At 29.9% G+C, this 24945-nt stretch overlaps 2 protein-coding genes across 6 annotated transcripts in view; both read left to right on the top strand.

The window, feature by feature from the left end:
* Positions 1-15112, top strand: part of CaMKI (Calcium/calmodulin-dependent protein kinase I) — a 61220-nt gene extending 46108 nt beyond the window's left edge. For 3 of the 5 annotated variants that reach the window (XM_040722809.2, XM_040722808.2, XM_071893075.1), the window contains exons 5-10: positions 137-286; positions 2452-2578; positions 2638-2722; positions 2994-3204; positions 9527-9643; positions 13542-15112. In XM_040722809.2, coding sequence (XP_040578743.1) covers positions 137-286; positions 2452-2578; positions 2638-2722; positions 2994-3204; positions 9527-9606 — 653 coding nt within the window. In that variant the 3' untranslated portion in view covers positions 9607-9643; positions 13542-15112. The remainder of the gene's footprint in view (positions 1-136; positions 287-2451; positions 2579-2637; positions 2723-2993; positions 3205-9526; positions 9644-13541) is intronic. The other 2 variants (XM_040722810.2, XM_040722811.2) reach the window with 1 other exon arrangement.
* A 99-nt stretch (positions 15113-15211) lies between these two features.
* On the top strand, positions 15212-19074 carry LOC121128150 (uncharacterized). The gene is made up of 3 exons (XM_040723715.2): positions 15212-17240; positions 17305-17657; positions 17721-19074. Exons 2-3 carry the CDS (start codon positions 17417-17419, stop codon positions 18128-18130), a joined length of 651 nt encoding a protein of 216 aa, XP_040579649.1. The 5' UTR covers positions 15212-17240; positions 17305-17416; the 3' UTR covers positions 18131-19074.
* The last annotated feature ends 5871 nt before the right edge of the window (positions 19075-24945 follow it).

The following is a 24945-nucleotide window of genomic DNA, read 5'->3' as shown; positions in this document are numbered from 1 at the left end:
TAATTTTGAACCAATTTAATTCTGGACTGAAAATAATAAAATATTTACCACTAGTTAAAATCAACCCTGTATATGTACAAATGAGCTCTAGCATACATATATTTAATATCTAAATGTACGTTTCGTTTATTTCTAGGCTACGTTGCTCCAGAAGTTCTCGCTCAGAAGCCCTACGGCAAATCTGTTGATGTTTGGAGTATAGGCGTAATTTCTTATATCCTTTTATGTGGATATCCACCCTTCTACGATGAAAACGATGCAAATTTATTCGCACAGATTCTTAAAGGTATGTAGTCTCACATATATGTATAAGCAATATATACTCCGCATATCTTGAGTTGTTGAAAATATGACCTAAGCCGCGTGTTAGATTTTTTCTAGTGCGCAATCAGAGAAGGGCTTTTTATTAATTTTCTAAACCTATATCATCATTCTTTTCTTTAGGGGGACATTTTTGTATAAAATAATTTATAATGTGTGTGCTCATAAAAGATGGAAAGTAGCACTGGGGATCTCTGAAGCCCTTCTCATTCTCCCCCCAAAAATATATAAATCTTTTGCTGTTATCATATACGGAATCCAAAATGGTGGAACAGATCAGTCTGAAATTTAACAACTCGTTATTTAATTTGTTTTTGTGCCTCCCAGGTCATTAAGACCCTGTTTTTACCGAAACAAAACCTCCCCTACCCTCTGTCTTTCTATATCTCCCTCCTTCTGTCTATGTTTTCCTTCTTCTCTTCTCCCTCTGTTTCTTTCTATAATGCTCTCTCTGCCTCTTCCCTTCTACCTTCATTCTTTGTTTCTATTCAGCACTCCCATGCAGGCACCCCCTTCTAGTATCTACTATAATATAATATTATAGATATTAGATACATACTTTACTTATAAAAGAAAAGCTGTTCAGAATTTTGATTTACATACATAAGGCCATTATGATCAGACCAGATTCATGGATTCTGGAGGCTAAGTTTGTTTTTTAGATTAAAGTTGATTTTGTTCATTAAAAAAAAACATTGATTCCCTGTGTCTCATTTTATTTATTTTGTGAACAAGACATACTACACTTTTTTGGCCTTGTGGACTGGTGCAAAGTCTTGTAGGAAGGTGTCATTTCTTCTTTAGGCTATCCAAGAGTGAACATAAATTAAAAGTGCAAAACCAGTACAATGGCAATATGCACGAGGTCGCCCGGGCCAAAGATTCCGGCGCCATGTGGTCTAAGTTATAAAGAAAAAAGGATCTCATAAATAATAACACACTTTCCAACAAAATCACACTTTTTTTATGCACAAGCACAGCATATGCTCAACTTAGTACAGTTTGATCCCTGATTCCAAATATGGCCTTATTTTTTCACTCGTGGCCTTCAAAAAAAGACATTTGTTTTTTGTTTTTTTTTGGCTATTTTTAAGGTTCAAAGCTGTTTTAAGCCCTCGGTGTTGAAGAAAGGGATATATTATGTTAATAAATTTTAAAGCTAAATACTCTCTATATCGTTGTCAATTTGAGATAAGACCACGACAATATTTCAAGGGAAAAACTTATTTTTGAATTGATCTCTTAATAAAAGTTTTATTTTTCTCTCTCTTTGTTCCTATCTCTTTTCTTCTTCCCTGTCTTTAGTTCTATCTCTTCAAGCTGGGGAATACAAATACTTATGCACTTTTATTATGAGATCAATTCAAAAATGAGTTTTTCCCATGAAATATCGTCCTGGTCTTATCTCAAATTGACAACGATATAGAGCGTTTTTGGAGAGGCTCTTTTTTTTCAATTAAAGTTCATACTATTAGCAATCTACTGCAATACTTTTAAACTTTTTTGAATCTATTTGTCTTGAAGCTATGAGTCTCTGAATAAAAAACACCTATTTTCAACTTTAAACAAATATAAATTGAGTTGTAAGCATGATGCAGACATTTTAAAAATAGTCTTAGAATTTTGTACCATTCGGCTTTAAAATATATTAATATGAATTATTCCTGTACTCAATAATGAGGGCTTAAAACTGCTTTGAACCTTAAAAATAACAAAAAAATGTATGGCCTCTTTCTGAAGGCCACAAGGCTATGAGTTAAAAAATAAGGACATATTTGGAATCAGGGATCAAACTGTACTAGGTTGAGCATTTGCTGTTTTTGTGCCATTTTTGCTGTTGGACAGTGTAATTGAATGTAATAATAAAAATGTAGTTCGTTCGTTATAAGCTCTTAAAGATTTACCCAATTTATCTGGACCATCCTATATATGTACATAATATCTTTCTTAGAGATTTGCATATTTAATATTTTTTAAGTTACTTTATTTTTATAATTTACTTGATATATTTATTCCATCCTAACTAATTGGACTATTTTATTTCAATCTCTTGCTACATATTTAAATTGTATATGTAGTAGACTTAGACTATTGTTAAATATTTTACAACTTTTTTTCTTTTTCATTTAGGTGAATTTGAATTTGATTCGCCTTATTGGGATGATATTAGCGACGAAGCCAAGGCTTTTATTCGTCAACTCATGTGTGTAGATGTGGACAAACGATTGAGTTGTAGTGAAGCTCTCGAACATGCTTGGTAAGATAATTCTTTCTATAAATGCCATTCTAGGCTTTTCCTATGATAATCATTTGCAGGATTACCGGTGCTAAGAATGACAAGGACATACACGCTTCGGTCTCAGAACAACTTAAAAAGAATTTTGCAAAGTCTAGATGGAGGGTAAGTACCATAGTTTCTATGTTTAGTTATTGACTACGATATACATAAATCTCATATGCTTCTCTTTTCGATTCATGTTGTATAATTAATTATGGTTATATGATGATCATGTTCAGTTATAACTGCCCCTCATAACTCATTCATTTATGAAAAAAACCACTTTCTGATTGAGTTCACATTAAGGCACTTTTTTTTTTCTCAAATGAAAGAGAAAATCCAGAAATAAGTTGTGTTTTTTTTTCTTCTCTTTCTTAATATTTGAATCATATAGCAATTGATGCATGCAATCGTCATGGTTCATAAAATGCAAAGAATGGCCATGATAACCACTGCTACTACATCAAGTACAACAGCGTCAGCAGCACTCTCTTCATCACCCCGTCTTAAAGATCAAACAGATTCGACAGATGATCTTTCTCATTCATCATCTCCAACTGCAAATACGACCGCGAATTCTACTAGCACTACAAACAACTCTGAAGGTTTGAGAAAGGAGAGGAAATCCAAGGAGACAGAAGTTTCCCTCTTCTTGGATGATCAGGGGCGTCCGCAGGATTATTTTTTGGGGGTTAGCTTGGTTTTTGGAAAAAAAAAAATTAAAAAATTATTATTATATTTTTAAATTTTCATACATCAATGGAAAAAAATTTACAAAACTCAAAGTTTTTCATACAAAAATATATATTTTTTTTTTTTAAATTAATATTTCTGTAAAATAAAATGAATAATATAAATTTTGGAGAAATTTAAACCAAATTTAATCAACAATTTTTTAATAAAAAAATTCAAAAAATTAATTTTTTAGATAAATATTTTGGAAAATTATTTTTATTTTTTTTTAAATTTCATTAATTAAATTTGTAGGAAAAAAATTAACAAAAATTCAAAGTTTTTCATAGAATAATCATTTTTTTAAAAAAAAAAAATTCAAAAATTAATAATTTTGTAAAAAAAAATTAATTATATAAATTTTTCTGCAAAAAATTTATATAATTAATTTTTGACAAATAAACTTTTGCAAAAAAATTTCAAAAATTAAATTTCAAGTATTAAATTCTTGGGGGGGAAAAAAATCAAACATTCAATATTTTTAGTAAAAAGCAATACATCCTTAATTATGGGGGAGGCTCCTGCCCCTCCAGCCCACCCCCTGCGCACTCCCCTGATTAATTTTTGTATTTGAACCATCATTCCCTTTCCCTACGTTGCGTTGTGTCACTCTAAACTTTCAATCCTTTATCCCTTAATTATTATGTTTTGGAAACGCCTTTTTTACTTGTACAACTAATGCATTATAACTTAGCTACTGCCTCTTCTCCATCTTTTCCCTTGAGGAAATACATCTTCTTCACTAAAAGCAAGGCTTAAAGTCATAGCGTATCACAGCTTTGCCATATTATCGCATTTTGGGCTTTTATACAAGCATGTACACATGTTTGAATCTTTTGAAAACAAAAGGGCTTTTATGTAAACCATATATTTTGATTGAATGCAGCAAAACAACGGCATGTTTCTCCTTTTTCTGTCTTCGTTATCTCAACACCACTACCGTTTTTGAACATGCTTGCAGTATTTGTTGTTTTTTTAATCGAGCACTCACGTTCCAAACACCTTTATTTCTTAGAAATATGATATTTTAAATAGTTAATCATTGGGGTGTATCTGTCCTTAATAGAGGATTTTAAGTCGGTTCTCCTCCTCTTATAAGTCATATAAATTGCCTAGTTCCCTCTACAGAGTGGGAATGACAAATTAAGAAAATATTTAAAGGATTATAACCAACGAACTAGAATATTCATAATGATATCTGCATCTCTTAAGAACCTCTGCCACACAACACCATAATCTTTGGTTGGCACGGGAGACCTCATGTGGATACAGCTTTATCATTTTATGGGTATTAAACTTTTTCAAGCCTCCATAGATGAATGATACTTGACCCTCCCCCATAGATCCAAATCACTTTGGTTCAGATCCAGGCTGTTTGCACCCCAAAAGTCCGGGCTCCAAACGTGAGGACACCTGCCAAAACTTCCGGCGCCGTAAAACTGAAGTGATCTTATCATTAAAAATAATTGAATGTCATTAAATTTAGCTTTTATATTAAAAAAAAATATGGTTCCATCCCATCTAGTTTCTTCGTTATAAGCCTTTAAAGACTTTCACAATTTATCTGGACCACTCTGTAAAATTCCTTCGGTAAAACTTAACATATATTTTATACACGGAAATAATTTGCCATTATTAAAACCAGCGTTTCTCAAAGTGGGTGCTCCGGGACACTGTATCATAAACTGACCGTTTCAAAAAGAAAATATGGCATTTCATATATAAATACATATATATGAAAGGGTAAAATTTTAAACTCATTTATTTTTTTAAATATATAAAATTAAGCATAATAATCTGTCTTATGTTCTAGTTGCCAATAACGTGTCATGTCAATAGCCCACCAGCGGCTAGCGTGACTGCAGTGTGAGTCATATTGTTTTATCATTTAACCGTGAAAATACATTTGACTGCACAAAGAATAAGGAACTAGCAACAAAATAATGGATGGTTTTCTAAATAGAAAAACCCTACAAAAACTTGTATCGCTGGGTCGGTCAAGCAAGTTTTAAACCACCTGTCTTTTTAAGGTCCAAGTTATTACTATTTATAGTTCGTATTTTATTCGGCTCATTACTATCTCCTCTAAATAAACAGGACATTTGCATTGGGTGTCATGAGATTTTAAGCACTTTTGAAAGGTGCTCTAACTGAAAAAAAAGTTTGAGAAACGCTGATTTAAACAATGTGGTTTTAACTAAAGTGAAAAAATTATTTAAAAAATAACTATCCACAAGCTGACATCACAATACTTAGCTATGGTAATAAAAATAACTTGCACAGTGTATTTTATTTCAATCTCTTAACCGAAAGAGGGTACCACTATTCTTGGTTTTGTAAACAAACTACTATAAAATAAACAACACTTGTGCCTAAGTGGAAGTTATTAAATATTTATATCTCCAATGCAACATAGGTAACCTAGATAGATTGAAAATTGCTCCATGGGATAGCTTTTGCGCCCAATTTTCAAGATTTAGAACCGGACCGAACATGGTGCATCAAAATTATGATCCCAATACATCCTCTGTACATACATAAGAAATGTTTTCCTTTATTACTCGACCTCATTTGTAGTATAACTCAATTAAATTCTTTTTTTGTAGGTAGATTATAATAATTAAATCTTTGAAAACCTTCTCTAAACTTCACCCAAGTGATTGTGATTTGTGAACCCTTAAATTTATTATACCTCTTTCTTAATGTTTTGCTTAGTTGTTTAATGAATGTTCATGACATATTTAAATATTTTACATTTAATTACTCTCTCTCTCTCTGATAATTACATACTTATAACAACGATGATCATTGTATGATTTTGAGTCTATCTATTAGTTATCCACTTTGCACACCCTTGCACATTTTGTAGGTAGGTTAATGAATCACACCCTTTTCCTGCATTGTTCAATGTTACGAATGTACTAACAATTATTTCACTCACATCAGAAAATTGAACTACAACCAGGGGCGTCTGCAGGGGGTAGGCTGGAGGTGGAGGGGGGGTTGAAATAAAAGTCATTCCGTAAAATTAAGAAGCAGAGCAAAAAAATCAATATTATAATTTTTTTTTTCAAAAATTTAATTTTTTTGAATAGCTATATCATTCATTTTTGGATTAATTTTCCTTAAAATTTGATTTTTCTGCAAAAGCTGAGGGTTTTGCAATTTTTCTCAAAAATTAATTTTTTTTGCGAAAAAATTTAGCATTTCAAAATTCATTTTTGAATTTTTTTTCCAAAAAATTTAATATTTATGATTTCATTTTTGAAATTTTTCCTAAAAAAATTTAATATTTGTGATTTTATTTTTGAAATTTTTTCTAAAAAAATATATTGTTTAATTCAAAAAATTGAATATTTGAAATTTTTTTTTCAAAAATTTTACTATTTGAAATTTAATTTTTTCCAAAAAATTTAATATTTTATTTACAGCTGTTAATTTTTGAATTTTCTTTGGAAAAAAATTAAATATTTGAATTTTTTTTCTAAAAATCTAATTTTTTGTGAACACTTGTGGAATGAAATTTTTTTCAAAAAGGTGAATTTTTTGTCAATAAAATTTATTTTGAATTTTTTTTTTCAAAAATTTAATGTTTGTAATTGAATTTTTGAAATTTTTTGTGAATAACAATGGATTTTTTAATTAATTTTTTTTTTTCAAAAAATTCTAAAACCAAACCACCCCAAAATATAACCCTACAGACACCCCTGTTTTTCAAAATTTAAAGGCTCCATCATCTATCCGGACTTGCTTTATTCGGGATATTATTATAGGTACAATGTTGTCTAATATTTGTACGTATACTTACATATCTATATAAGTATATACCATATGCATAGTGTATACTTAGATATATTTTTAGGAATGTGATTGATGAAGTACATATTTTACCTCCTCATGTTTTTCACGCTTATTTCGGATATTGATTCATAGAGAATAAATAATGAATTATTAATGTAAATACATTTATTATTTTCCTTACTTACAAGAAAAAAATACTTTTTTCAAAATACGATCATTTTTAATTAAAATAAGAAATGTTCCAAGGAGTAGATTAAAAAAGAGAGATCTGAAACTCTCAGAAATAACATATCAATGTAACTTGATATTACTTATATTTGATTATGATTGATTGATTTTTATTTCTTTGCTTGATTACATATTTGTATATTCGAGGGTTGTTTGAAAAGTCCGAGAGATGGCGCGTATGAAGGTTATGATTAGTTTGTAGCATCTCTTTGAAGAAAACGCTCTTTTGAATTCGCAAGGAATATGTAATCCTCATCAAATATCATGAAATAGGTGCATATTATGTATCGTTATTGGACCGTTTGAAAACAGAGCTGCAAGAAAATGGCCCAGGATTGGCCCACAAAAATTCATTTTTTATCACAATAATGTACCAGCTCACACTCCAGCAGTTGTGGTAGAAAAATTAATTGAAATATGTTTCCAAATGGAGCTGCCCACAGTACTAATAATCTCCCGCACCTTCACTCTTCTGTCATTTATCACCATATCATAGATTTTGTCAGTGATTTATGGAGTAGTAGCCTCAACATGGCGTCCAGAAGTCTCCTAATGCGTTTTGTCTTTACTAAAATAATGTTTAATCAGTGCACTAAATTCTTTTTCGTACATTTATTGAAAATCACTCCACTTACTCGATTCAAACGAATGCCAAGCAGAAATAAATAGACTTATCTGGCTGAAAAGTGTTGTGTGTTCTTTCAAGAGATGCTACTAACTAAACATAAGCTCGATAGGGTCCAGTAGTGCCACCTATTGGACTTTGTACGGACTTTTCAAAAGACCATCATATACCTATATATTAAGTATTGTTTAATAATAAAAATAATCACACTATTTAACAAAATTAAGGTCTTGGAGTGCTGTTGGTCTGAAGCCGACATCCAGATACAATAGTTTCACTGTAAGATACTGATATGTTTTTCTATCAATCTATTATTTACTTGGATTTTCACGTTTCAAAATATGGCTCTAAATCGTAATTATGATAAGGTTGTAATTTGGTAATTTTCGTGTGACCCATAGCTTAAATAGCAACAATCAATGTGGATTTCGTACTTTGAGCAAAAATGCTGTTGAATAGTGTTATCCCTGTACACTATACCCATTTTTTTTACCTACTAAAAAAATCAATTTCTATAAATATAAAAAAATCTTCTCTAGTAATGACAGTTTTATGTGTGAACGTGACGGTTCGTTATTCTTTATGTTGTGTCAATCCTTATTTAGGACTGAAGACTCCAGTCTCGTGGAGTTCAGTCTCAGTTCGGCCCAGTTCAGTCCTAAAACTCCATGATTACGTCAATCAACTTTATTTCTTCGTTTTTAATCAGGTGGCAGTTTAAAGAATCGACGTTCTTAACAGGTGTTACGAAGGATTATATATATATATATCTTTAATTTCTTTCGTTTTTTTAGAGGGGGGCTTAGTTTGTGTAATTTAAAAAAAAAGAAAAATCCAAAAACTATAATTTTTTGGTAAAAATCTTAAAAATCCATAGCTTTGAAACAAAAATTTATTTTTAAAAAAATAATTCGAAAATCAATAACTATTCACAGAAAATTAGGAAAAAAATTTAAAAAAAATAAATTTCAAATGTTAAATTACTTGAGAAAAAAAAATTATATATTAAATTTTTTCAAAAAGAAAATCATATATTAATAATAGCTCTCACCGGAGATTAAATTTTTTCAAAAAAAATTCATAAATCAATAGCTGTCACAGCAAATTAAATGTATTCAAAAAAGTTTCAATAGTTAAATTTCAAATATTAAATTTTTTGAAAAAAAATTCAAAAATCCACAGTTTTTAGATACAATTTAATTTTTTTTTGGAAACAAATGTCAAAAATCTACAGTTATTCACGATTTTTTTTATTTAAAAAAAAACAAACTGAAATTCCTCGATTTCGGGGAAGCTACATCCCTCCAGCTCACGCCCTGCGGACGCTGTCCTAAGACTGTAGTGGCCCGAATAAATAAGTACTGACATAACTCTAACAGTACTTATCTGTCATCCCTAAGACCTTTCCCCATCTTTCATAATTATCCGTTTTTTGTATATACAAACTATATAATCCTTATTACATATTATGAACCTTTACTAATTAGATGATTAATCTATCAATGGATTAATTTATTCACATTTTTCTTCTATATTTATAGCAAGCATACAACGCGATAGCAGTGAGCCGTCAAATGAAAAAGATGGTGCTCAACAGCGGAGCGACAACGACGGACAATAAAGATAACTCTCCTGGTCCTGAAAAATCCGCTGCCGAAGTGAGTAATAATTATCTTCTTTTCAACGTTGTTAAGTATAAAAAACCATTTATTTGAGGCTACATCGTTCGTTTTTACATAATTTATATCTATAAAAGCCTATAAATTATGTAGAGGACTAAATTTATCAGGCTTCCAAAGTATGGATATTTATTTAATTAATCATAATAATGCATAATACAATTTATGAGCCTTTCTATTTACATATTGCTTCAATATTTCTATTTTCCATATTTATTTCAAATACAAGACTAAGAAAATCAGTCGATATCATGCCTAAATGAATGCTCTTACTAAGCTATTTGTATTCCATCCAAATGATTAGGTATTTGACAAATGATGGCAAATCTCATTTAAACGATTCAGTAACTACTTACTATCAGAGATGGGACCAAGTACATTGGTACTTGGTCAATGATTTTCCTTGTGTATATTTTATAATCCACATAAAATTTTAAAAAAATATAATAATTAATTAGTAAATATTACATCAACGTAACTATGACTTCCTTAGTTAATATCAAATTTCCACAAAAAATACTCAAATTTTAGCTTCTTAATTGCTTAAATATCCTTGTCTTTCCTATCTTATTTTATTATAAGTCAAGTAAAAAGCTCAATTTCAATCAAAATAAGGAACTATCCGATACAAAATGACTTGAAAATTTTGTTAATTATATTATGTATTCATCTAATAACACATCAATTTAGTACTGATGGATCGAACTTGAAGCATTTCTTTTGTCGCAGTACATACATATAAAAAAATCAAGTGTCAAAAAAATATATAGGGATTACAGTTAAATATGGATTTTTAATTTTTTGAGGCTTATTATGTCATGTAGAAATGTTACTACCTAAAAAAAATCCATTCTTCAACGATTATTACCTCTCACGATTTGCATATAGATACTGATTTAATTCCTTCATTCTTAAGGAGTTCTTTAGACGTCCTAAAAGAATGCTTAACTTCTATTTCAAGTCTAAGGTAATGTTGACATTTTAGGGTAGAGATACTTTATCAGAAGTAACAACGATTGTGTATTTTGTTGTTGGTTTTTTTTTTTGCACCATTCCTATTATCACATCAATAGACATTAAAATTGCACAAACAAAAGTTTTTTTTTTTTTTTTACTTTTTAGAGAGATAAAAAGTTATTTATCAATACTTTTAGTTATTAGTATTTTTATAGATTTGTATATAAGTGCGGGTATCTATCTACTATAGGTGAACCTTAAATACTGTAAAAAAAATTAACTTTAAATGAAACTTACATAAATCATAGAAATTTAAAGACATTATTGTAAAAAAAGTTTGGTCTAAATTATTCATCAATTGTTAACTTAAAACATTTTTGGGTTATCCTTAGACGTAAAGAAAAGAATAGAAGTCCCTCAATTTTTTCCTGGTAAAAAACAAATCTATTGGAAGCAAAAATCAGAGTCAGTAATAGGTACAATAGGGTTCCATCGGAAAGAGAAAAGTCTCCAACGATGTGTTAATCCCCACTTCAAGGGACATAGTTATTCCTTTTCAGGAGTGTCCGCAGGGGTGGGATGGAGGGACTGTTGTCCCTCCCCCTTAAAAAAGGAAATTTGTACTTTCTACTAGATATTTTTTTCGCCATTCTGGCAAGTTATAGCAGAGTAAAAAATTTAGTATATGAATTTTTTTTCCAAGAAAATTAATTCTTGTGAATCGCTACGGATTTTTACAAAAATTAAAAATTTAATTTTTTGTGAATAGCTTTAGATTCTTGAAATTTTTTCCCAAAAAATTAATTTTTTTGTGAATAGCTATGTATTTTTTTTTTTTTTTTGAAAAAACCAAGCCCCCGCCCAATATATATATATATATATAATCCTGCGGACGCACCTACTTTTAACATGATAGTGCTCCCTCTTTGACGTCCAATATGATGCAAAAGTGTGCCCGTGAAACTCTATTTATTAGCTTTTGGAACAACAACTTTCAGCTTCCCTCCAGTACAGATTTGAAACCGATTGATTTTGGAATATGGTCGATTTAGTTACAAATTATCTATAAGAAGCCCCATTCTATTTTGGAGGAACTGCAAACCTTCCTAATTAGGGGGGGCAACATTCCCATGGAGGTTGCTATGTCTACTATGATGCTTTGTCTAGTAGGCTTACGGCTGTACTTCCTGCAAAAGGCGACCATTTTAGATATTATTTTATCACCCATTAATATGATATTCTGTAGTATTCATGTATAATTTTAAGTTGGTAATTATAGAGATAAAAAAGTTATATGTGATTATTCATTTGCCAGTATTTAGAGAACACCCTGTATGTAGTAAGTACATACTTAGAGCCATGCCTATTCCGTTGTTGAATGCATTCGTGCATTAAGTAAAAATATTAAAAAAACCTTTTCCCAATAGTTAAAAACCAAATCTACGTTACATCTACCTATGTGTATTTATGAAAAATAAAATGTTTTTGAATCAATGTATTTAGTAGATTAGGGGTTCGGTCTGGAAATCTTAGATTAAGATAAATGTGGGGGTCATTTACTTTCCTTTTTTTCTGTTAGTTTGATCTTTTACATAGTTAGTTTAACTTTTATAGAAAATAATTTTTTTATTTTTTTTGGAATAATTTTTTTTTTTAAATGTAATACTTTATTTTTAGAAAAGGTACATTCCTTTTTATAATTTAATACATTGTGTGCAAACTTTTGTTGATTTTTTTTATTATATAATTTTTGACGGCCTTTTTGCAAAAAGGTCAATATAATATGCCTTTCTTTTAGAAAATCTATTCAGCACGGGCTCCCCAGTTAAAAGTAGAGTCAGGAAGAAGTGTTTTATACCTTTAGCAACTGAACCTAGGTCCAAGTTATGTCTATTTGTCTTGTAGTAAAGCTTGGTATACACGCATCAAAAATTACTAGTTTTATAGAAAATATTTTTCATATCTCTTGGAAGACCATTTAGATTGTCTGTATACAATTTCAACTATGGTCCACGGTTACAGACCGTGGTCTGGATCGAAATACAACGGGAAAAACGGTCTAGTACCGTGACTCAACACTTTAATTTAGTTGAGCAGAAAAGTTGTATACATTTGTATTCAGATTAGCGGCATTATCAGTGGCGGCCTAACAAGGACTATGGGTAGCGTGTACTCATAAGACTAATCTTTTTAGGAGGCTGCAAATTCAGAATTTTGCCAAGAGAAATAAAAAGCAAGACGAAAATTTTTACTCATTATTTAAAAATATTTATAATTAATATAAAAAAAAAACAAGATCAAAATTATTCCCTTAACACGGCGTTACTTCGCTAACAAAAAAATTCCCTAAGTATTTTGTCGTTAGCTGTCGATTCCTGCATCTCACTTACATCCTTGGTAAATCACAGTTTATTCTTTTTGATAAATAAACGATGTAATATGTTATAAAAGTCTACTTATACTCAATTTTTAAAGGGATATATATATAGGTCATCTTATTATTTCTATGAATTTTTTTGGCTATCGTACACAAATGCCAATGTATAGCTAGGCTTTTAATAAAATATTACTTAGCTATATTATAATACAGTATCGAATAAAATACTATGTAGCATTTTTATGAAATATATAATTCATTTTCAAAATTGTGAATTCATAATATGAAAATAGGAGTCAATAAGTTATTATAATAGCAAATGATATTATTGACTAATTTGGCTAACTACCTGATGATTTAGGAATTGTTTTCTGTTTCTTTTTGTGGAAAGGTTGTGTGATAAATCAAAGGTAACGACTAAATAGTAAGGGGCGATAATATTTTAATGGTAAATCCACTGAGCATTGTACACCCTGTTAATAAATACATCTATTTCCTCCTCACTTTGCAAGTAAATTTATATATTGTATTATAATCTTACAGGTCAATGGTAAAAGATGATAAATCAACTATCGGACCTACAACATCCACGTATCATTTGTATCTTCAACATCATTCATCATTTTCACACCATCTTCCTTCTTTTCTGTTTATTTACACCCCCACAATAACAACAACATCGATATCACATCACTCAAATAAGGTTTTGAACTCCTTCGACTACAAAACCTTACCATAGAATAATATAATCATTACAATGTATTATTCAACAACACAAAGCCTTCACTACACATCACTTGGTAAATTGGGGCCGCTGCTGTTGCTTACATCATGTTACCACACTGTTACCACACACTATCTACATAGGGCGGCTCATTTTTCGGGAGTGGTTGTTCCTTTTTTTTACGTGGTTGCACGTAGAGTTAGAAGGGATATTCCAAAATTTTGAAGATGTGGATCATAAATGATAATTATTTTAATATACATTTAAAAGAGCAAAAAAAAAAAACAAATTTGAAAGAAAAAACAAACCCCAAAAAAAAAAGATTTTTTTTCCATATTCTTATGATCAACATAATATATTTATTATTACTTGTCGCCCCTCAACACCCATTTGCCCCTTCTTCGTTTACGTTTAACCCCCAGCCCCAATAATAATACACTTTATAACAATAAGAAAACCACTCCTTCCATCAAAAATGCATTTGAACAAATTAATTAATTAATAAGCAAATTACCCCCAAACTTAAAAAAAACACACTTCACATCCTTCCCAAGCCTCCAAAGAGGGAAGAAGACTCATCCAAAATATTTTTTAAAGCCTTAATAACATTTACTATTCCAATTAGAGCAATAATTATTAATTTAATAATTCATTCTTATCAGTTTTATTTTGCTTCTTTAAAAAAAAAAAAAACCAATTGGAGGCTTTTCTGCCCAGTTACATATTTCTAAGCATGAATATTCATTTACAATTGCATACTACTTATATAACTTACCTATATATCTGTGAGACAAGTTTTTCATATTTATTACAATTATACATATAATTCCTATTTTAGAGGTTCAGATCGGAAGAAGGGTTTTTATATGGATATTACGTACTTACTTAGTTAGTTAATTGTTTCTCTCCCTCAAAAAGTAATTGTTAATTTGTTTGTTTTTTGTTTGCTAAAACTCAGAGGCTCAAGCCACTTTTTACCAAGCATGCACCAACAACATCAAAGGCATCCTTTTGGTCTTTTTGCAGTATTTCTTTCTTTATTTTATTTTTTTAAAAGTGTTTTATACAAGGTCACCTTTGTTTGTAACACTTACTTTAATTAACCAATTAGGTAGACTGTTTTTAAGTATTTTCTGAGGGAAACCCTACTAATTATATATTCAAATGTATATATATAATATGGATATTCGAATACTTTCTTCCAGACAAGCCTTTTTCTATTGTTTATTTCATTTTATTTGTATCATGGTCGTTATTTGTAAGCTACTCACCTTACATGCACATGTATGTGTGTAGATTACAATATACTTTACTGATATATTTACTTTAATTGTCCTTTGGTCGATTTTCGACAAGTTATTTTTAAAATATAAGCTTCACGAGTCTCTTATTTGTTACTAAAGGAATGTTTTGTTATCGTGTACAGTGTCCCCAAACACTATTTCTAACTGTTGGGGCGGTCAACCCTAGACAATTTTACCTAGGATCAGGGGGGGGGGGTAATGATAATGATAATAAACTTGAATCTACTCTATTGGCACATTGCTCCAACATAACAATGAGAGGAGGTCCTCCCATAACGCAGTTTTCGCATATTTTGACTCCTGTATAGTGCAGTGAAGGGATTTGTCACGAGCAAAAATAGTAAATTGTTACTCGAGTTTTATGTAGTAAATAAGAAAAGACACCAAAAACTCGGCTCGTGTGTCTAAGATGCGAGTATTTACTTGTAACTCGTCAAAAATGTATGTTTATCCCCTTATTCTATAGATATTTTTAGATGTCTTTGTCCTGATTCTTTTTGGAGATTATTAAAGCATGTAAATCTGGATTATTTATTCAGATTCAAAAAGCCTTCATCCTCCCACACAATTTCCCGTCCAAAAAAACAAGAAAGCTGCTTGAATCGATCCGATTATTAATGTGAATCTTTTGATTATTCATTTGAGAAAGGGAAAACAATTTTTAAGGGACAACTTTTCAATAATCCTATATAAAATATAATTTTTTGACTGGGGAATTTTGTTAACCTGCTAAGAGTGTTAGGTAGTGTCAGGGGCGTACGCAGCAGGTGGACTGAAGGGGCTCTAGTTTCCCTAAATTAATGAATTTTTATCTTTATTACCATAACATTATCAGTTAGGCAGAAATTGTAAGTTAAATACATTAACGAGTATTCCAAAGGGTATAGTTTGTAATTCCTAAAGTGTCAGCTCGCATCACATCACTATTGTGGGATATCGTGTTTTTATATTATAACAACCGGTTTGTCTAAATATAACTATATATTTAGATAAATAATAATTTTGTTTGTAGTTGTTGAGTTGATTCATACCATACATTTATATTGTTACAAGGATGTCAAAAAAGAACATTCTTGATTTATATAATAGAAATGTCTAATTTTGCATAGAGGGAGGGGGAATTGTCCTGTAAGTATTTGATTTGATACCTAGACTTAAGTTTTTTGGTTATAGAAACTTGTAATTAAAAAGGTTGCAGAATATATATTGGTAAAGTTCCGTTTATTTAAATTTTATGGTATTGAAATGACAGGATTAACAATTAAGATTAAATTTTATAATTATTTTACAAGTATCTTACATGTACTAAAAATCCCTTAAAATGGCTAGATTTGTAGAAATTTCTATTTTTTTTAACGCTTAGCTAATTAGAAAAAAGAAATCTAGGATAATTAGAAAATAATACCATATTCTTTCCAGCCTAAAAGTTTATCTTTATTTACATTATGAAAAAAGACTGTTTAACGATGTAATAACATAATTTTTATAGATAACAAGGACATAGGGAGACACAAAATTTATTGACAATCCTTTTATATTTATTGGTCCCATTTTGACATTCAAAAGTTCACTATTTTTCCTTATTGTTAATAAAAAAGGTTCTAATGTTATTAATGATCACGTCACGTGTGAACACTTTATTCGACTCTTAAAATCTAATAAATGGGTTTCTTGCATAAAAATATTACAAATTACCTTCTGAAATTATATTATGTCAGTAACATTGGCGTAATTTATGGGTTCTTATACTCCATTTGTAGGACATGCATACAGATCTAGTATAATAATTTAATTAAGTGTTTACTACAACTCTACCGATCCTCCCTATTTGATGGAAAGGTTGCGAGATGTGAAGGAGGATAAAGAAAAATAATAATAAGGATTCAGACACGAAAATCGTTAATAAAATACAAACTACAACATTTACTTATTTATGAAAACGTAAAATAACATTTTATTGATTAATTAATAGTTACTCTCGATTGGTAGTTTAATTTCATTGATATGTTTGAGGATGAGAGTGAATACTTGGATTTGGAGGATTTGGATGACAAAAGAAAGGAGGATAAGCCCCAGAATTCATCCAGGAACATAAAAGGAGCTCTACGAAGTTGTAATAATAAAGGGCCCGAAAGTCCAGGGAAATCCAGGAAGAGGAAATTTCCGGGACCTGCGGGTATCCTTTTTGGAGTCGTCGCCATCCTCTAAAATTAGGTAAAGCATTTGATCTATTTAGTAATGAACTCATACGTGAGGTTTTAATCGTTATTTTTTTAAGATTTGAGAATAGCTCTGATGAAATCAAGGATGACAACGAGACTCTCAAGGAAAACAACCAAGGGACTACGACTGAGAATGAGAACTCTGACGACTTATGTGGAGACATTTGGATGAAAATGTTAAGTGACTACGATACCTCCTGCGACGAAATAGATTCATACAGCATATCCAAACTAAAAGGACAATCCCTTCCCGGATCGAGTAAAAAAACTCCCATCCTTTTCGTAGTCATCAAATCTATTGACACAGCTGCCCCTGATCCCACATGCTCCCTTGTAGATCCCTCAGGATCCATCAATGGCATGATTCATCGGGCTGTTATGGAGAAGTACAGAGTACATCTCTCCATTGGTAAATATAATAGATACTTGATTAATCTAACCCCTCGAGTCTCCAAACTTTTTCTTTTTCCAGGTTCTATTTTAGTGTTAAGAAACGTTGCCGTTCTTATGACCCTAAGAAATCATTATGTCAATGTAACTCTTAACAATCTACTGAGCATCTACCAGTCAGGGGCCTCTCCACGACGTATCATCGTTTCTACAAGCCATCATCCACTTAGCATTTCTCAAATTATAAAAGAGTCAAAATTAAGTTCTCGTATCAAGGATGTAAATCAACCTCTTTCGAAGAAAGTAGTGGATAATCCTTTTATCAATCCAACATCTAAAATTCCATCCTCACATACCTCAAATACCTTTCAGTTCAAGAAATCCGGAGCCTCTCCTTCTAAATTTCATGCTCAATCTCCGCCTATCGATAGTAGTGAAAGTGATATACTTTTAGAAGGGCTGGACGAAGATTCTTTGTTTGGAGATTTTTAACAGATATAACACACCATCTTTTATATTGTATAATTGTCTGTCTTCATTTTGAAGGAATAATTCATATGTGATAGTATTTAACCACTTTCTTCGCTATTTATTTTCCTCATTTATGAAATGCCCATGTTATGCCTTAAAGAAATTCCGCCCAATCATCTTTCTGTGTAATGAATTGATATATGATCATATACTATATATAATTAATTAATTAATACGCTTTGTTTGTTTTTTTTTAAATCTGTAAATCCATGTAAAAGTTATTTGTTATACTTAATATTTATGCTAATATATCTTTTGTATTGATTCAAACACTTCATAGAGAAACGAATTAATATATCTTTTTTAATAGGATATATTTACAACTTATAACTGCTTTCGTCAGTTTTTCGAGGAAATGTATTCATTCCTGTAACACTTTAGGCATTCAATGAACAAATATGTATTTTAAAAGTCAAAATAGATTTTAAAATAGGGAACTGTTTTCCTGGAGTTACATACCTATGTAGGTAGGTAATGAAAAAGTTGAACAATCTGAATGATTCTGACGATTTATAATTATATTTATGTGTTGCTTATTAGTCCATGCTGCATTTTTTTTTACAGGCTTGTGAACAGAGCGCGAAATTAACCGCTTTTCAGTGAATGAACAGAACGCGATCTTTTTAGTTGCACTTTGAACGCTAAAATTGGGATTTTAGCGTTCTGTTCCACTAATTATCGCAGAATTTACGCTTAAAATTGAAATCACTAGTACCATCAGTGTTTTCACTCAAGGAAAACCCACATTCAAGGATTCCTTCAGAATTTCAAAAGAAATTTTCTCTAAAATTATCGATTTGCTAGTATCCAAAACCCATTTTTATGTTTTGAAATGTTTGTGATCTGTTCATTAAATTTTGTATTTATTATTTTCTCTTATATGAAAATATACCATTTTTAAATAAGATAGAATTGTCCTTTCATTAAAAATTATTACATAACAGTAGCGTAATTTATGATTTAGTTCATGGCTTCAAAATCCCTAACATTAGATAATAAGGGCTTTAGACATTATATATATTTAGACTATATAGTATTAAACCCCTTATAACATTTTAATTTAATTTAGTTGATTTTTTTAAAACTAGCGGTGAAACATGAAATTTGTTTTAAAAAAAATATATCTCGGTTATTTTTATTAAAATTTTTTAGTTATGCTAAAATAATAAGATACTTTTGAAATATTGAACCCGATTTTAAGTGATTTGAATCGAGTTATTGAGTTTTTTTTAATCAGATTTTATGTCATTGAAATATTCTCCGACTTCACATCTATGAAAGCAGGACTATATATATCTGATCTGGTTTTATTGTGATTTCAGCAAAGTAATTGAACGTTAAACTGGAACGAATGTTTTGAAGTGGCGCTAAACATTTGAGTTGCTGGAGTTAGGCTTGTACTGAAGGCGTATAAATCGTGACATATCAAATTAGTTTATGTTAAAATCTTTATTATTAATCAACCTTATAACTAGAAAAATGGTTTCTAACATTATATTTGAATCAAAGCTAATTTATTAGTTCACTTATAAAATTCTAGCAACTTGGATTTGTTTAGATAGTTCCAAATTTGTTCCAAACTTTGACTATTTCTAAAATAAACACTTATTGTTGACTGTATAATTTTATATAACTTATTTTTTATAAGAGAGTATACCTCAATCAACCAATTTAGCCTTACAAATAGCTTGTAATTCTATTTTTTTTTAACTTTTTGAATTGAACAATGACAAGCCTGGTTTATGACACAGTTCTCTGAGAAAATAAGTTGGAATTAGATTTTTATATATTTAGACTATCATATATGCATTCAAAGGTCCTTTTGGTATCATCCTATGAGCAAATTGGCTCTAGGGATCTTTCGGCCACCGCCACCAACTACCTCCCATGTCCTTTAATCCCCGATCAATTACCTCATTTTACCCCCCTAGCATTAGTCAAATAGATTTTGAGTAGTCAATTCGAATGTTTGGATTCAGAGCCAAGATCACAAAATATTATTAGAAACTATGAATTAGGAATAATTAATTATTAGTTGAATGTATTTTAATCAAACTGTTTGTGTTGATTTATTATTGTAGGGACTGAAAATTGAAATTTAATATCTGGAGTATAATTCGAATAGTTTGATGCGGTTGGATTTATAGTACTAAAGATCCCAGCTCTAAATCTGCAGGTATTTTAAAATTTGCGACTCAAAATCATAGATAAATATACATATTCTCTGTATTCCAAACCGACTCTGTGAGTAAATCTTCGTCCCTAACTATTACTTAATGGGAATTAGATGTACCTAGTTAGTAAAAAATAACATTATTTTGATATTTTTAATATCATGAATGCTGATATAGGAAATCAATATGGTCTGACTGACGTTTCCAATTTGTTCCATTTTGGCGTCAAAAATAAGAATCTTGTTCATCCCAATGAATTAATCACATTATTAATGCAACATTAATGCAGATTATTTAAATTAAAGTTATTATAATTCAAAATCCATTCAACTCCGTATGTAAATATATAAAACTAGTGATAAATTAAAATGTATTTAAGTTAGAAATTTGAATCTTTCGATTATAAATATGCCGTTGATATTTGTTGAAAAGATTTGGGATGATTTTATTTGACTTTTGTAATGTTGAAGCACATATATTAAAAATTAGATATAATTAATATTTTGGATATGCATGACTCAATTTAACCGTATTTAAGAAGTTATTCGAAAATCCCTTCTCAGACATTTATTATAACATCATGTGTGGTATACTCGTTCAATATTATCAATCCCTAAATTCATGGTTATATAAATAACCTACTAAAACTCAATGTTTTACCAACTTTTTTTTCATATGATGAAGGAAATTAGATTAAGCATTATTAGAAATATTTATCGTACCCTATTTATCATGCCTATGGCGAAACCATCAGGCTAAGTATCTATTTTAATTGAAAATTATTTATATTTTAGTACTAAAATTTTGATGATTTAATTATAAATCTCATAAATCCTATCCAATTCGAACTTGAAAGCTCAATAACCGCTCCAAATAACCATAATATTCATTTATTACATTGCTTCTAACATTTACTAACTGTACTTCTCAATGATAATGATAGAAAATGATAGAAGGGGGGTAGTTTATCCGGGGTTAATTGGCCATTTCTTGAGGAAATATATTGAAAGTAATAAATGGATTCTCAAATTTACTCAAATCTACCATCGCCACATTCTCTTTCTAATTATTCTTCCTTTTTTTCTCTCTCATTCTATGCCAAGAACATTTTACTCAACGTTATACTCAACTAGATATTAAACATGCTGTAACATAGAAAAGTATAGATAAATAAATGAATTAGATACTACAAATTTTTATTTTTCTAATTTTAATATGAATTAGCATGACTCAATGAAGTAGCTAATTTCCATGTTTTCATTATAAACCCAGGATATTTTTTAACGGCCACTTCCACCACCCTGATATAAATTAAATAACAATTCTTGATGTATATATTAAAGTTTTATATAATATTTAAATTAAATAAGTGAAGTAAATAAAATATACAAATATATGTTTAAAATATATATCCATAATAACAAGCAGATTTTTTCTGTTATGTATTGTATGATGCATTTTAATATAATAGGTTGCTGTAGAATTACTATCTAGTTGAGTCTAGGAAAAAAAAGTTCTTGATATAGAAAGAGAGAGAGAGAAAAAGAAAAGAAAGGAAGAATAATTAGAAAGAGAAAGTGGTGATGGTAGATTTTAGTAAACTTGCCTAAGTTTTAATTTATACATTAGAAAAAAGAACAAATATTGTTTTATGTTTTTAATGTAAAAAATACTAATTTTTTGTTTAAATTTGCCAAAAGGAGTGTTGGAAAATTAGTTATAAATCGATATCGGATTAAACAATATATACTTGTATTAAACGAGGCATATTTGGCAAATTATATTTAAGTAAAGAAGGTCTCAATCGAGGACGACATGGAAGCAAGGCTCTCGTTTCAATCAAAATGTGAATATTGGGTACAATCATCACTGCTTAGCAAATAAGAATTATTTTTACAATATTTTTTAATTCAAGATATGTTTATGTTGTTAGTTGAAGGTCTTATAACATTACATGGACGTCCATGGGGGGCTAGGCTGGAGGAGCTGTAGCCTCATGAAACGTTTTTTTTATTTACAAAACTACATATAGTTATTGTTTTCCATAAACACTATCAAATGTAAAAAGCCCCGCAAATTTTTACAGATTTTTAAAAAAGTCCTTAGGTCAAATTTTGCCTCTTCCAAAAAAAATCCCAACCTTTGATATTTTTAATTAGAGATTTCAAATGAGCATATTTGTAGGGAATATACTTTCATTAAACAATTTTGACGAGAAAACGTGTCATACACGATTAAATTTTATTTGATACTAATGATAATACTTCTACAAACTTTACTTAAGTTGATAATCTTAAGCCCATAAATACAACTTGTTTAAAGGATAAAAACTGAATGAAAGCTCTAATAAATTTTTGAATTTGAGTTAAATAGAATTGGAATTTGTTAAATGAGTTTATTGATCGCCCCATAAATGTATAATTAATGATGAAAATGCTGTGTACGATGGGTATGTTAAAAAAAAGTGACATAAAATTAAAATGGTAACCCTGACAATTTAAAAAAGGTTTTGGAAGAGTGAATGAATAATGCTCATGACGTTTCATTACATCATCTACAATGAACTGTGGCAAGGAAGGAAGGAGAAAATGATATAAGCAAGGACATATTCTGAAAAAACTCCAATGTAGATCTGCAATTCTACTCTGTGTACAACAAGGACTTACAATGATAACTCCGCAACCAATCCTTAGCGTTACACTCTGTCTTTTATGAGCAGAGACACGAATTTTCAATCAGGCTTTAAATATAATTGAATCTAGAAGAAAAGGGAAGTTCACTACTCAGGAATTAAATAATAATGACAACTGCTTAGGAAAAGAAAATTCATTCTTCGGACTACCAATTCCAAAGAAATGGACCAGCTAAAAAATATACATATATATATAATCATGCTTCGTTAGTCGTTACCTTTTTGAGACATCCCAATCTGAACAAAATGACTTTTAATCAAATAATTAATTTACTGATAATTTTGATTAATATACTTGGTACTCGACTTTAGTGATGACAATCGATGTATTTTTTAACACACCCGTTTTTTTTTTGGAGTTGGTGATCTAAGGAGTAAATATTTTAATCCTCAGCTGTTGGCATTATCATATAATTCCCGAGTAGTGAGCTTCCTTTCCCAAATAGATTCAACTATATTCAAAACCTGATTAAAAATTCGTGTGTCCTCATAAAAAGACAAGAGTTATCCGAGTCGTTCTTGCCAATGTCTTTCCCATAATTTTCTTCTTTCACTCCTCCCTCATCACAGCTGATTGTATCTGATCTAATGAAACGTCATAACAGCTAAGCTACTCTCCTCCAAAACATTTGTTTAAAATCTCAGTTTTACCATGTTGATTTTCGATTTCTTTTTTTCTAGCATGCCCAAAACTAATGCAATTTTCATCACAGCATAACATACTCAGTTTCATTCACATTTAGTCCTTCCTTGTTGGAAAATTCAAGTTAATACACTTACAAGGTTATTTAGTTACTAATTGAATTTTAATTACATATTGTAAAAAGGTGGTTCATTACTCTGTTTTTTTATAATTATACATAATTTACATTTTAGAATGCGTTGTTGTGAATAATTTATGTAAAAAATTAATTATTGATATAATAGTATGCATAGACTGTAATTGTATTTACATATTATATTAGTTGTTGAGGCACGAGAGCCAAAAAGAGGCAACATGTATATTTTAAGACATTAAAATCATCGTATACCTTATACCAAATTAGTAGTAGAGTCTTTTCAGCTTAGACATGTCCAAAAGCAAAATAGATGCTCAGCGCAATTTCTGTACACATCAGTGAAATATCTTTTACGAATTTCGATTGGCAATGCATTGACAGTGTTTTTAGTCTAACAATAAGGCAGGGGATTCGAAAAGCAAAGAAAGGGAGCCCCTCTTCCCCCTTAGTTAATAAATGAATATATGTGTCTTCATTTTTTGAAGAACAATAACAATCAAAGATATGAGAACATTGATTATGTTGTCATCAATATATGATGTCATTAATAAGAAACTTTCCCATACTTTTGAATTGTTCTAGCCTGGGCTAGTGCTAGTATTTTTCTTTAGCGGAGGGGCTTTAAATATTTTTCAAATTTCACAACTGATATCCCATTTTTTCCGACTTTTAAATAAAAATGGTACCTTTAGCTAAATCGTTTCATTATTTCATTAAATGAGTATTTTATTTTAGAAAGACTTATTTCTTTCTACTTATAAAAAAGTCCTTTTTAAAAGAAAATTCACCTCAAAACACCTCTTGATTTTGTTTAATGAATTATATTTTTTTAAATCTTGAGCGACGTATTTTATTTTTTTCATAAATAATCCAAATTTCTGACAAATTCCCTGTATCTCCTAGCTCTGATTATCCAAGGAGGCGTCCCTCTTCCTCCATAAGATTGTCATAAAAATAACAAATATAATTAACACATCTATGTTAATAAAGAAAAATTTGTCAGTCTGAATGTATGAAAAACAGTTCACTGGTGTATAGCATAAACATATTTTAATCAAAGGAATAATAATGTAGTTGTATTGATGAAATATTACGGGCGTGTTCTTATAAAATCAAAAGGGCATACAGATT

The sequence above is a fragment of the Lepeophtheirus salmonis genome, chromosome 13, assembly GCF_016086655.4.
Source record: "Lepeophtheirus salmonis chromosome 13, UVic_Lsal_1.4, whole genome shotgun sequence".
Taxonomy (NCBI): domain Eukaryota; kingdom Metazoa; phylum Arthropoda; class Copepoda; order Siphonostomatoida; family Caligidae; genus Lepeophtheirus; species Lepeophtheirus salmonis.
Note: the sequence above shows the minus strand (reverse complement) of the source record. Positions and strands in the feature narration are given on the sequence as shown.

Bases quoted from the DNA above. Each gene is read 5' to 3' on its own strand.
- LOC121128150 (XM_040723715.2), top strand. From the start codon at position 17,417: ATGAAAATGTTAAGTGACTACGATACCTCCTGCGACGAAATAGATTCA. The intron at 17,658-17,720 runs GTAAATATAATA...TTCTTTTTCCAG, and splicing joins CAGAGTACATCTCTCCATTG to GTTCTATTTTAGTGTTAAGA.